Source organism: Cricetulus griseus, chromosome 2 (assembly GCF_003668045.3).
Source record: "Cricetulus griseus strain 17A/GY chromosome 2, alternate assembly CriGri-PICRH-1.0, whole genome shotgun sequence".
Classification (NCBI taxonomy): Eukaryota; Metazoa; Chordata; class Mammalia; order Rodentia; family Cricetidae; genus Cricetulus; species Cricetulus griseus.
The window spans coordinates 80,703,104-80,717,685 of record NC_048595.1 but is presented as its reverse complement, the minus strand read 5'-3'; the positions used below and the strand labels follow the sequence as shown (position 1 = coordinate 80,717,685).

The 14,582-nt window shown below is 45.5% G+C and overlaps 1 protein-coding gene across 1 annotated transcript in view; it reads left to right on the top strand.

Annotated features, from left to right (window-relative positions):
* The first annotated feature begins 1,971 nt into the window (after positions 1–1,971).
* The window catches only part of Pappa (pappalysin 1), a 244,114-nt gene continuing 231,503 nt past the window's right edge, over positions 1,972–14,582 (top strand). Inside the window, 2 exon segments of the mRNA XM_027400262.2 lie at positions 1,972–2,077; positions 2,080–2,376. Coding sequence (XP_027256063.1) covers positions 1,972–2,077; positions 2,080–2,376 — 403 coding nt within the window.

Below are 14,582 nucleotides of genomic sequence, written 5' to 3'. Positions count from 1 at the left end.
GACTGCGACTATATAGCTAATTCTTTCCTGACCAGGAGGGCAGACATCTAGGATAACTGGTTTGCAGAACAGTGCCATGATGCCTGCATACCACATTCCAGCTTTTATGGAGGGGACATCTGAGTCATTGCTCCTCTTACAAATCTTTGTCCTTTTACCAGCCCATCTTCTCCAGTGGTTTTCTTCCTCCCTGGAAGAAGGGTCTGGAAGTGCCCTGAGTACAGGGGCACCACGGGAGAGCAAATCACAAATTGATACATCAACTTCACTTCTGTTTTCCACCATGAATTCTACCTGTAATGAAATATTTTTATCTGGATATTATTTTAACAAACTGTCAAAGAACTAATAATTTCTATTCCACCACAGCTAACTCATTTTGACTTATTAAACACTTGAGGGAAAGGGAGCAGTTTTGCCATAAGGGGGAGCCTTTGAGTTCCATAAAGGGGGGGCATTTTATGTATATATATTAAATACATGTTTCAGTTCAAAAGATAGAGACACAAGCAGCAAACAGCCAGCTTCTTACCTATGTGTTGGGACAGGGTCAAGAGACTAAGTTTTTTTTCTTTTTTTTTTAAGGTTGAAATTGGGTAAATTTATATTTTCCTGTCCTTTATATACAACAACAACAACAACAACAACAATATGATGTCTAGCAACCACCTGAATGCTTTAAGAATATTCAGAGGCACTGAGGGGAGACCCACCACTGGCCAAAGTTTCTACAAGGTAGATGCCCTGGATGCCTATCGAATGTTCTGCTGAATCTGAGGCTTTGGGAAATAGGTTTGATTAGCTGAAGCCTGAAGGTGGCTGCCCTGGGGGCTCAGGAAAGAGAGGACCCTCTCACTGTAGTGCAATTTTAAGGAAATTTGGGGAGGGAGAAGGAGAGAGGCAAAAGAAACCGGGAAAGCAACAGAAAGCAAGGAAGAGGAGAAAGGAAGGGATGAAGAAAGGGGGAAAGAGAGGAAAGAATAGAAAAAGAAGGAAAGTGGGAGAAAGAGAAAGAAAGAGGGAGAGAGACTATGAGAAGGAATCCGAAAACCAAGTTTCAATGCTTTATGTGGTATGGAAAAGGAAGAGATGTAACAGGAAAGGGTAAAGGGACCCTTCTCACTCCCGCCACGAGGCAAAATAAAAATAAGGGGCGGGGGTGAAGGGGGAGCAAAGCAAAACAAAACAAAACCAGGAATGTGTGTTTTGAGCACTAATGAGAAAGCGGGGAGGACCGTAAGGGGGTGTGTACAGAATTTCATTAAATTGTTACTTTAAGATTGTCTTCTTAAAAAAAAGAAAAAGAAGAGGGGGTGGAGAAGCTGGAGCAAAGGAGAGAAAAGTAGAGGAAGGCTGGATGGCTCGGCCTCTCCAGACCGATTGATTGGTCATGATCCCCGCAGTTTGAACAGGGACTCATTCAATTGGGAAGGTGGAGTGCTGGCGAACAGATTAGCACACGCTTGTTTACTCATCTTCTAAGGGATTTTTCCCCCTCTTTCCTTTCATTTCGTGAAGAAGGAGGGAGGGGAGGGGGAGGGGGGAGAAGGGGGCTGTGGCTTGTGTTATAAAGGACGCAAAAAATAAATAAATGAGAGCATCTTGGGGGGAGGGAGGGAATTCAGCCGATCAGTGTGTTAGAGGAGATTTTTTTTAAGAGCGAGGAATATATAAAATAAAATGAAATAAAACAAGGAGGAAGGCATCCAGCTGTTAGAAGGGGGATAAGGCAGATAAAAGAGCGGGGAGAGAAATTAATTGCCAACCAGGAGGAGTTGGACTGTATTTTTGAAAGGTGGGGGGAGTGGAGCACACACCTTGAGGAGGAAAGCGAGAAAGAAAAGAAAAAAGCAAGTGGAAGGGGGGGCTAGCCCGAGAAGGGGGACAAAGTCAAGGCGCGAGCGGCTCCCAAAGCTGGCAGCTCCGGGCGGCGGTGCAGGGGCGCAGGGGGGGCGGGGGGGACCGTCGGACATGCGGCTCTGGAGTTGGGTGCTGCGCCTGGGGCTGCTGAGCGCCGCGCTGGGCTGCGGGCTGGCCGAGCGCCCCCGCCGGGCCCGGAGAGACCCTCGGGCCGTGCGCACCCGCGCCCCGCCGCCGGCCCGGCCACCTGCGCCACCCGGGCGGCCCGCGGTCGCCGCGCCTCGCCGCCGCCGCCTCCGGGCGGTGCCTGGGAAGCCGTGCGCGTCCCCCGGCGGCGACAGCAGCGGGCGGCGAGGGGCGCCGAGGAGCCGAGCCCGCCGAGCCGGGCGCTCTATTTCAGCGGGAGAGGGGAGCAGCTGCGCCTCCGGGCCGACCTGGAACTGCCCCGCGACGCCTTCACCCTGCAAGTGTGGTTGCGAGCCGAAGGGGGCCAGAGGTCTCCAGCGGTGATCACAGGTAAGCCAAAAGGGGTCCGCTCTCAGGCAGACAGACCACCCGTCTAGTCTCCGGGGCCCCTCCCCGAGGGGATGCGAATGTCTAGGGTGCGGGCGGCGGGAGGGTCTCCGGGAGCCGCCCCTGAAGCAGTGCAGGGATTGTGGAGGCGAGCTTCGAGACTCGCTTTAACCCATCTGAGTAATGGGCGCACTGAGAAAGGGATGCTACCCGGCCTCGGGGTAACTGCACTTGAGAGCTCCATGCCTCTAGAAGCCCACAAGCGAGGGATGGCTAGTCCCCAGAGAACCCTGAACACGTAGGCTGTATTCGGGATGTGCAGACAGACTCCGTTTCGGTTTGGGAGGAAGGCCAACATGACCCAGTTGGGCTGCTTATGAAAGGAGTTTAGGGGGACCGTTAATTTCTTACTTTTTCATGGAGGTAATTTTTCATTAGCCTAGTTACCCTGCAAGTTGGGAGGGACGAGGTTGTTGTGATTGCCAGATTTAGAACTCCTAGAAGTACCCCCAAAGTTGCTTTCTTATAGAAGCTTGCCTCTGGGATCCACCCCCATCACCATAACCACCCACACTGCCATTCCCGGTCCTTGGTTTTAAAGCTGGTTGCCCGTCATTCACGGCTGGGGCAGACCTTCTTAGCGCATACTACGCTAGCCTTCCCCAGACTAAGCTAATTGGGGCGCTTCTCTCTTTGGGGACTTTATGAGCCCAAAGCGAATTTAAGTTTTCCCTTGTCACCCTCCCTCTCTCCCCTTTGCTGTTTCACAGCAAAGCCCATAGTGAAACCGGACACTTTGTGAGGGGCTGCAAACATTCCGAACGCCTCAACATCCATTTTCCTTTCTAAATGATTCCGTGGAAATGCCTTTAATAAAACGAGGGGTGGTGGAGGGGGGTGGCGCTGGAGGAGAGAAACAAAAGTTTGCCTCTTCTCTCTGGGAGATTCCCTCAGTTCATAAACAACCTTGCCTATCCGGGGACGTCTTAAAGACAGAGTAGGGGATCCCTCTTTGCTGCAGCCAGAGAGGGGGCAAAGACTTTTGCGATCTTGCCTCTTACCCCTTACACACCACTCTCAGACGGTTTGTTTCTGTTTTGCCTTCAACCTTCCCTAACAGTGCTCTGACTCTTCTATTTACACGAAGTCCCCTTTGGGGGACTCAAACTCTACTATCATGCCAATAAAATGTGTCCTCAAAGCTTCCACTTTCCAGCTACCAAAGGAGAGCGAGAACGACTACACACACACACACACACACACACACACACACACACACACACACACACACCTGACGTCATCGCTAACCACCCCCTCCCCCGAAAGGAGAGGGAAACAGAGCTCATTCACTTTCAGCTCCCAAACCCTCCTCAGCCAGAGGAGGGTACGATATTGAACGGGAGACACAAGATTCAAAATGATCATAAGATGATGACAATTCAGGATCTCTCCTCTCTCTCTCTCTCTCTCTCTCTCTCTCTCTCTCTCTCTCTCTCTCTCTCTCTCTCTCCCTCTCTCTCTCTCTCTGTCGTGTGTGTGTGTGTGTGTGTGTGTGTGTGTGTGTGTGTGTGTGTGTTTCGCTTTCAAAACACAAGCGGTCTGCTGCTTGGAAGTGGTTAAGAGAAGGGTAGATCTGGCTTTGCCGATCTTTATCTGTTGTGTCAGTGAATTGGAAGGGATCCCCTGGAGAGGAAAGCCCGGGGGTTATACAGTTAGTGGGTGCATTTCATATATACATATATACATATACATAAATGGGGTTGCATGGGATGCTGCCTTCTAAGTGTCTAACTCAGAACAAGGTCCCTCTCTTCCTGTTCTCTGGAACAAGCAATCCACTCTCACAATGATTGTTGCAGTAAAATACTTTAATTGGATCGGGGATGTTAGGTTATTATTGCTCGTATAAAATGCCTGGTTCATTTTATGTGTGGAAATAACATTCCTCACAAAACAGGAGAAAAAAAAAAAACAGTAAGTAAGTAAATAAATAAATAAATGGCGCGGCTGCCGTGTAGCTGGAGAAAGCCAAGGAGCTTTTCTCCAGAGAATTCTGCTGAATACCACCCTCCCTTTCCTCCCCAGTTGAGTCGGAGCCAGATTTGGCGGTGTGTAAACACCTGGCAGGGAGCCAGAAAAGACTTATTCTGCCTTATCCTCCACGCGAGCATACTGTGGGACTAAAGAGAACCTGCTTCTCCTAGAATTAAAAAGCAAACAAACAGAGAGGATTTTTTTTTTCTAAAAGTACTTTTTTGGTTCCCTGCTCGGTGATTAAATTCGGGCTGGAAGAAACAAGACCCGAAATTAGGTGATAATGCACATCCTCAGCCTGGCTGCAGCGACCTCGGATGCCCGGTTGGCTGCCTGACCTCTGTCTGGGCGTCACCACTTTCACAGGAATCCCTGGTCACCTATCTCCAGAGCAGTCATCCCTCAGCAGGGTTTGCAACTGCTATTTCGGGCTCAGGGCTGCTGCCTCTCTGTCAGGCCAGCCTGCCTTACATCACTAGTCTGCACGATTCAATTGGGTTTCGTAAAGGTCTAATTTTACGGTGCTGTTCACCGGGTCTGTCGTCTGGCAGAGGCAGGCCTTGCTCCTCCTGGTAGGCGGGTGTGCTCCCAGATCCGCCTGCCCCTGGTGCTATTTCTGCCAGGGTTCAAACTTCACTTCACTGGACATTGGTTCAGACAGGCACTGAGAGAGGCAGGGGGAAGGAGCAGGGTGCTTCTGAAGCACAGAAAGCATGTCTTTTATTTTTCTGACAGGGAAGGTGAACACACACACACACACACACACACACACACACACACACACTACTGTGGCTTGTGCAGAAAAACACCAAGTCACAGTTAGAAAGTACCGGGGTGCAGGATTCTCCTGTCAAAGCTGAAAGACTCCTTATGAACTGAAGTGTCCTTTAAGAGTACTATGGACAGGGTCCTTAAATGTTACATATACATCAGTTATCATTTAGCCCAAATGGGAAGAGATCCACAGAGGGCCAGAGGGTGTGCTGGATAGCAGAGCTCAGTGTCCAGAACTAGGACTTAACCCCTGGCACTCGTATTTCTAGGCCTCACCTACCATTTGGCAGAGAAAGAAATCTCATAACCACTTCCTACCACACACAGTCCCACCATCCAGATAATTGACTGCATTGTTTTTGTTGTAGGTGCTGTGTGTGTGTGTGTGTGTGTGTGTGTGTGTGTGTGTGGTGCGGGCAGTGGGGATGATATGACACATGACCCATCTCTTTGCTCTTGTACACTCCTGACAGATCCAGACCCCTGCCTCCATCCCTAGCCAACCCCAACCATTTGCCACCATCCCTATAGTCTAAAAGAAACAGAAAACAATAGGCTCAACTTGCTCCATGAAGCAGAGGCTCTGAGTGACAGATAATCTTAATGAAGTTTCTGCTGACCTGTTAGGAGTGCCACACTCTAACTCTTCCACCTTATTGGCACTCTTCCTGCATTCAGGATTCTGGGTTCCAGTGAGGAGAGAGCTCCGGAGGGGTTTAAACCTGCGCCCCACCCAGCACGGCTACTGGCAGGTCCTTTTCTGTTGTTGTAAGTTTTGGAATGAATTAAGTTTGCTGGCTGTTCTTAAGAAGTCTTTTCTTCCTCCCTTCTCTGGGTTATTTCTTACATCTCACCTACCCTTTCAAAAACTCAGAAGCTTCATTTGAAGTTCACACAAGAGCATGAGCAGAGCTCTCTAACAGCTGTAACTCCATCTGGGAGGCACTGGTCACAGTGAAATGTCAGTAGCCTGGTTACCTCTATCCTTGTCCAGCTGTGACCTTGAGCAAGCTAGCTGTCTCCTCCTGGCTCCAACTTCCTCATCCACAATGTAAAGATGCTGTAAGCACTTGTGTCACAACAGGACTGTGAGAATGATGATTCTGAGTTCAAGAGTGTAAAGTACTTAGAACTGGCCTTGGTACTTAGTAGGGGCTCTACAAAATTTCTTTTATTAGGGTTTTTCAAAGATCTTGGGGATAATCTCAGCTGAGGACACTAGAAATCCTGCTCTCCCAAGCAGTGTGCTTCAAGCTTGATTTACACCTGAGCATTCTATCCCTTAACCACCCTGCGAGATGGGCATTGGCATACACACAGGCCACACACACACACACACACACACACAGAAAGACAGACAGAGAGAGAGAGAGAGAGAGAGAGAGAGAGAGAGAGAGAGAGAGAGAGAGAGAGAGAGAACACAGTAGTTTGTCTGTGTAAGAGTTGAAGAGAGTTTGTCCAAAGTCGCACAATCCCCTCAGGTAGACAGTCCCACCCAAGAAGGCAATGCCAAAGTACTTTGTTCCTATGTTGTTTGGAGGGCAAGACAAGTGAGAATCTTGTTGCAGAATGTTTCCATTCCCTTGGACATTGTGTACCAACCCACGGTTTTCCAGATTTGATAGTGAGAAATGGAGAGGACTCACCTGGAAATTGGACTGAACCTGGCAGCTCTGTTTCTCTTTTCATATCAAGTCATCAGACTGACCCGGTTAGAAATTGTCCTCATGTTTTTTTGCTGTGTAATCCTCCTTGTTATTTCATTCACCTGTCTCTCAGCTTTCTAGCTTGTGAAATGGGCACAGTGACTTCAGGGTAGTATAATGACATACAGCTGCACAAAGTACCCCTGAAGAGTGCCAGCTCCTATTTGAGGTTGGACACACACACTTCCTTTTTCAGTGTTTTGCCTAGGACTCCTGGAAGGCAAGTCACCTTGTGTGTGTGTTTAGAGCATGTCCTTGTGAATTAGAATGATATCTGGTATGAGCATTGCATCTTTAGGAACCATTAAACTCCAGTCTCTTCTCTGACTTTTATCTTTGTTTTATTAATCTGTGGGTGACTCCCTGCTAGTAAGAATCAAAGGGAGTCCAGGACTGCTGAGAACTGTAAGCTTCACAGCCATTTGGCTTGGAGAGGAAGCATAGAGCTCCAGGAACAGAAAGTGAGTGGTGATCACAAATCACCAGCCACAAGTTCTTGTTCCCACCCCCCTCTCTCCCCTATGCTACTGTTCAATGGACAGATAGGCATACTTCAGGCTGTTAAACCTCAAAGCACCTTTTTCCCCCTCTTCATAGAGAAATGTATCCTGAAAACCCAAGATATTGGACACTCGGAGGGGTGGAACAGAAATAGTTATCCCAGGCTTAAACTCGGCAGCCAATTGGATCATGAAATTCAGTGTAAAAAGAGGACAGTGAGGACCAGGGTCACACAGACCTCCATTGCTTAGAGGGGCCTATAAGACATTTTTGATCCTTAAACTATCATTTGGATGCATAAGGGATGGCCAGCTTTTAAAACATCCTTTGGACTGGACATGGTGGCACACACATATGATCCAAGCACTAGGGTGCCAGATCTAGGAAGCCACACCTTTGAGGCTAGTTTAGTCTACATAGCAAGTTTCAGACCAGTCAGGGCTCCATAGTATGACTATCAGACAATCATTAAACAACTCATCTTAGACTTCATCCCAGGGTTCCTGCTGCATTGGCCCTGTGGCTGGCCTGGGAACAGGTAGTTCTCAAAGCCTTCTTAAGCAATACTGAAAGACCAGCAGTAGAAGACTCTCAGATTCAACTTGAAGTCCTTTTGTTGAGGAGGTGGGTACAATGATGCAGTAAATGAAAATGACATTCTTCATCTCCAGAGGGGCCCAATGTTAGATTTGCCACCCCCCAGGAAGAAGACATCTTTCCATCTGAATCTCTGCTTGCTACCAGCCTCTGGCCTCCTTGGGCCAGTACGTTTTTTGACCTGAGCTCTTCCTGTGCTCTAAGCCATGCTCTCTCTTCCTGGGGCACCCTTTAAGGTAAAAACATGCCTGCATGGAGTCACACTGAGCTGAGTTTCACAAACTTGATTCCAGGTGAATCTACCAGTGTTGGATGAGAGCCTCACTAAGCAGGAATGGAGGAAGGGAAGCTTAGCTCTGGAACATTCTCCACTAGTTTTCCTGATATTTGAAAACTCTCACCTTTAGATCTCTTTCAAAGCACTGGCCCCACCCCTGCTCCCCAGTGAGGACAACTTTGGGTGTTGTTTATATCTTGTCTACTTGAGGCAGAAGGCTCCTATCCAACTCGAATCTGTTTCTAAGCTCTCTGGTTTCTGTCCCTTTACAGTTTTGTTTGCCCCTCAAAGCCTCCCCAATTTTACACTTGTTGCAAGGAGAACTGGGCTTCCTGCCTTGAGGTAATTACTGAGAATGCTCACCTGAGACCCTGACATCAGTGAGAACTGACTTCCCAGGTTATGTCTCTTGGGCATTGCATACTAGGAATTGACAATCAAGAGTTTGCAGTTCAGGTCCTGGCTTCATATCCTTCTAAGCTCTGTGATTTTAGACCAGAGAGGCAGAATTTTGTTGTGATTACACAAAACATCTCCAGCTCATAATTGCAATGGAGACCAGGTGAGTGCATGACATAAGATGCTCTTAGCTAAAATCAGAATCATTGTTTATGCCAGTGTGGGTAGAAGGAGGCATGGATTTGTGCAGTCAACGTCATTCTAGAAAGGTGACTTAATTACCCTGGTTTACACTGCAGATAATAGTGATGGATCCAGGAAACCTTCTCATGTGCACAACCTCACTGCAGTCCTTTGATGTTAGGACTTCACAAGTCTGCCAAACTTTGCCAGATACTGTTGTGTTACCCTAGCAGCTCATGACTCCTGCCTGGCACCCATTGTTTTCAGTATGTAAAGAAGAGGCAAGGATGTCACAAAAACTTTACACCATGTCCCCATAAGCTTAGGGGGCCTTTGGAAAGATACTGAAGGCCATGGTCCTACTTCATATATTTCCTTTCATCCTACTGTGCTTAACCCCCATCATCCTACAAGATTCTGTTCAGAGGAAAACAAAAAACACTTTCCTCCTTTACAAAGTATTTGAATGGACAGGGACTGACAGGGGGATTTGAGTTGTGATTATAGTGTTGTTAGCACATAGTTTTAAAAGATCCCAGTCTGTTAAAAATGCACACCGAAGCACCTATAGGTTGAGTTGTGTTATATCTATTTTTTTTTGTTGTTGTTGTTGTTTTAAGTATAGAAGTATAGAAGCTTGAAGTGGAAGTGAGGAAGGCTAAGAAATTACTGGTGTATTGATAACCACTGTTGAAACAATGCTGTGGAAACTTGGCATTTTAACACATTTTTGTCCATGCTTTTTCAAAATGTAATTGAGTGCTTCTATAATCAGAAGTAAAAAAGAATTTAAAGGGCTGAAGTGCCATAAAGGAGACAACATCCCCAAAGCTCGAGCATTCTCTGAGCTGATGAGTTCACAGATACTGGGAGAGGCGGAGAGGCACGGGTACTCTCCCAAGGTCACACAGAGATTAACTGAACGCCTGACACACCATGTGCTTCAGACACTAGGATCCCTCTGCCCCTCCCTCTACACCTGCGAACTTTGGTTACCATGACCAGCCAGGGATAGCTCAAAGGAAGAATAGAAGGGAACATGTAGATGAGGTAGTGGAGGTTTGTATGCCAAAATTCTTTTGAATGGCAAAATTCTTTGTTGTATAGGACTCCCCACTATGTGGAGACACACAGCATCCTTTGGCCCTTCTCATAATGCCAGGAGACTGACTACTCATTGTAAAAAACCCCAATGTAACGTAATAATGTACATCACTCAAGTTGCACATGGTTATAGTTCTCTTTTTCTAGTTCCTTTCTATGCCCAATTGTCCAGAGTGCATTCTCGCATCCTCTGGAACCTTCAAGAGGACTAGAAGGAATGATTGTGTGTTTACTGAGGACATACTTTGCAGAGGTTGATCATGGGACTCAGGAGTCAGCCTGAATTGATTTCCTTCGAGAGTACCTGCTAGTTGCATGACCTTGGGCTGGTACTCAGTATCTCTAGCTTCCCTTTTGCCATCTATAGCATCCAGCTACCACCAATTCTTACATCATGGGATCTTTCCGAAGATTAACTGGGTCTTCTTGTGTAAAATGCTTAGTAATGGAATCTAGCTGACAGGTGACCCAGCAATCTTTAACTTATGTTGATATTACTTGTGTTGACCCCTGCTGCACATTATTTCTACTTATTTCAATGATTCTGGGACTTACATATGTTTATCTCCTTTGGCAAAGTCAGGAACTGTCCTCCCCTCCCTTGCCATGCAAGAGAGAGTTATAGCCTTCATTATAACACTAAAACAACAACCAAAATAACTGAGCAAAAGTGAGCATAAAACAAAAAAGGTGTTTACTTCATTTTACAGGAGTGTGTACTCAAAAACAGGAAATCTAAGCAGTGAAAATAAAATAAGAGACACAGTGAGTCTGTAATGTCCCTGTGTAAGCACTCACTAGGTACTTTTGTGAATCCCTGCTGTGTGCTAGGTATAGTTTTGAGTGCTGTAACCTCTCTTTGCCCTCAGGGAGTTTATATTCTGGGTGCTGGGGAGAGGTGGTGACAATCTGTAAACAAGCAAGCTAGCATGTCATCTAATGCCGGGTAAATGTTAACTCAAAATAAATAAATAAATAAATAAATAAATAAATAAATAAATAAGATTGGTATGTGGATGCGTGCTGGAGGTGTAACATTTGAATAGAATGTTTAGAGCGGCTTTCTTAAGGGAAGCATTGGAAAGGAGGAGGATGGGCAGATGTAGGTCTATCTACAGAAGAAAGCTAGAAGAGGCCAGTTCTGAAAGAGAGCTTGCTTTGTAATTTTAGCCATGTTACCTTCCTTCCCTGGACCAACTTTTTCTTGTCTGAGGCATGAAAGGTGTTATAAGTTTATCACTACCTTGGCCCTAAAGGTGCTTCTAGTGGAGACTTTTGACAGTCTTGTAATCCCCACCGAGGCTATCCTAGGTTATAATTGTGAAATTGGTACTAGCTCTGGTTTTCTTCCATTTTGGCTTATTTTCTTCCACTAGGTGGTGCTTGGGCCTGTTACCCTCAGGGGCAGAGTGCCCACATTTTTTTTTCCCTATGCCAAGAGCAATACTAATTCTCAGAAAAAGAAGAGCCACCACTTTTTCTTGCTAAGCTGTCATTGACTTACAGCACTTAGAACATTGTTTTCTCTTTGACATATACTTTAATGAAATCCCAATAAACTTTGTGCTGCAGACCCAAATCACAGTGGTAGAATTTCATTCAAAGACTGATTGGAGGCATTATTTGGTGAATGTCAGTACTTCCTAATAGCTGGAAGCCATCTCATTAATACTAGAAATAATTATGGTCGTCACAAATATTACCACCATAAAAACCCTCATTGAGTGACTTTTCTGATAAATGTTTATTAAGTTATACAAATATCATAATTGTGTTTACTAGACAAAGGCCAAGCTAGAGAACCCCCAGACAGCACAGTCAGTTACTGACCTATTAGTCTTTGTTATCATGTACATCAGAGACTATTTTGTTCATAAAAATATTAAAATTCAGAGGCTAGCTTAAGAGTTTATTTGGTAAAGTACTTGCCATGCAAACATAAAGACCAGCATTTGTTCTCCAAAACTCACATTAAAAAGCAAGCCATAGTAAATACTTGCAATCCCAGTGTTGAGGAGATGAATATAGACTGTGGCCTGGAACTTGCTGGCCTGCCAGCTAAGACTAATCAGTGAGTCCCAGATTTCAGTGAGAGATACTGTCTCAAAAAAGCAAGGTATATACAAGTCCCTAGGAATGATAGTTGAGGTTGACCTCTGACCTCCATACAAACATGTGCAGACATGTGCACACAAATGAACATACACACATGTAAAAACATATGCAAGCAGAGACCTGAGTTTTCACATGCATGCACACACACACACTCACACACTCACACTCACACACACACACACACACACACACACACACACACTGAAACTCTAAGATATGAAGTCACTTTTCCCTGTGTTCTTCCAGAATATCCAGTGTCATCATCCCTAGGGTACATATTGTTCCTTCTTCCTCTCTCTCCTTACTGTGCCCCTACTTTTCATGCCCACTTCTTTTACTAAGACTTTTCTTCAAGCAATGGAAAGAAAATGCATGTATGCATACCCCTGCCTCTCTCTGTCCTTTCCCCATCCCTGTTCCTCTCCCTCTCTCTGTCCCTCTCCTTTCCCCCTCTCTTTCCCTGCATTCTGGAATTATTTGCTACCAATTTGGCATCATCAGAAGCTTGGAAGGGGAATCATAAACTTTTTTGCCAACCTTGTAAGTTACCAGGCTCCAGCCCATTTGGAAAATACAACAAAAAGAAATGTGAATCTAGGATGTAGGTTGTCACAGAGTCTATAGAACAGGGGAGCTAAGAATTCAGATAGAGGAGGGACTGCCCTACTCCATGGTGAAGAAGTTGTTCTTGGGTCTGTCCTGTATTCATCTTTCCTCGATTGCTATTGCTCTTTGTAATAGGAATGGTAGCAAAGCAGAATGCGACCAAATGGGCTTATGTGGAAAGGAATATTTTCCCAAATGAGACGTTAGACCTTTTATGTACAGAGGTTGCTGATGACATAAAGAAGGATGTAGAAGCCAGCATTTGGGAAGAAGGCAGCCCTACTCTAAGAGATGCAAAGCTCACAGTCACAAACATAAGAAATGAACACATTCTATAGTCAGTTTTATAAAGCCAAACCTGAAGCCCAAAGAATCAAGGGGTGTTAATATCCAAAGGATGTGTCCAGTTATTCACTTCATGGATATGGAACTGAGATGCTAGTTAGGAAAGTGGGTAGTGGAGATCAGTGGTCAGGCTTGGAAGGCATTGTCCTCTTAAGTCTTGAGCCAAGAGAAAGAGCACATGCATATCTTCCCATATTTTCTCAGATGTTAATTAGCACAGCTCTGGTGATGGCTGTCTTATGTCTCCAAATTCTATTCAGTTTAGGTTCATAGACCAGACCCAGCTGTAAACTGAAAATGATAACATACACCATACATGCTGATGTCCAAAATGAAACCATTTCTCTAATACTCCTGTGTCCTTTTCTTGTTCAATATTACCAACTCCTGGTACATCATCAATACCCTCAGTCACCACCCAATAAATGCTGCTTTATAACATGTTGATTAGCAACTGTTCTTCCTTTAAATTATGACTTCCACTATTGACATGCCCACTTTTCTGAGCCCTAACCCTTCTACCCCCTCAAGACTATCTACCAACACTGGATGACCGGATCGCCTGCCTCCAAAATAATAATAATAATAATAATAATAATAATAATAATAATAATAATAATAATAATAATGTGACTCTGCCACACTCCTAGTAAAAGGCTCTTCAGTGGCAACTGAATTATCTAAAGTTCCCTTAAATGCTGCAGGCTTTTCATTACATTACTGCCTTTGCTTATTGAATTGTGCCTGTATATAGTTTTATGTCATGCTTTCAGGTTCTACAGCCTCCTACTCAAGGACTCGTTCTTTTGAAAGAGGCCCCCTCCAGTGTGTAACTTGTTTTTCACATCTCTCTCTCTCCTCTCTCCATTATGCCGTATGCAAACTTACACTTTCAAATGCCCAGACGTCTTAATCACACTTAATTATGTGCACATTTGGAATCATATCCGTCTCAGTTTCTCTCCTACCTAGCACACAAAGGAGCTCATATGGTTTTGTGTTAAGGAATGGATAGATGGAGATGAAGACCAGCCTAACAGCTATTGACTATGAGAGCAAGCTCCAGAAACCTCCCAGGCATGGTGCATTACGTAACCCAAGCACATGACCTGGGTTGTGCGTCACAGTTAGAAACATTACACAGTGGTTAATTCCATTTCCCCTTGAGCAGAGAGGTCAAAAGGGAAAAGAAATTTGGCCTTCCAAAACAGAAAGAGGAGGGGAGCAACGGGTTCATGGGCTTCTCTGCTCGTATTGTGGCCTGTCTAATCCATGCCACATTTTGGTCTTCATCTTCCCATTCCCAGTCCCTGGCCTTTTTGCAAAGTACTTGTTTTATGTCTTCACTGCAGCAGATAGTCCTCAATTTTATGCTTAGCTCTTTCCATTCTTCCCCCTCAGTATCTTTCTGTGCCTTCAGTACAGGTTCTATCTGTTGCTCAGGTTTGCATCCTCCCCCTCCTTTCTATAGAGGTCCTTTCCTTCTTTTTCCCTTGATCTTGGGAGACCTGGAAAATCTAACCTCAGGATTTAGGATTCTCTGTCCACTGTTTATATGCCCTTGGGGG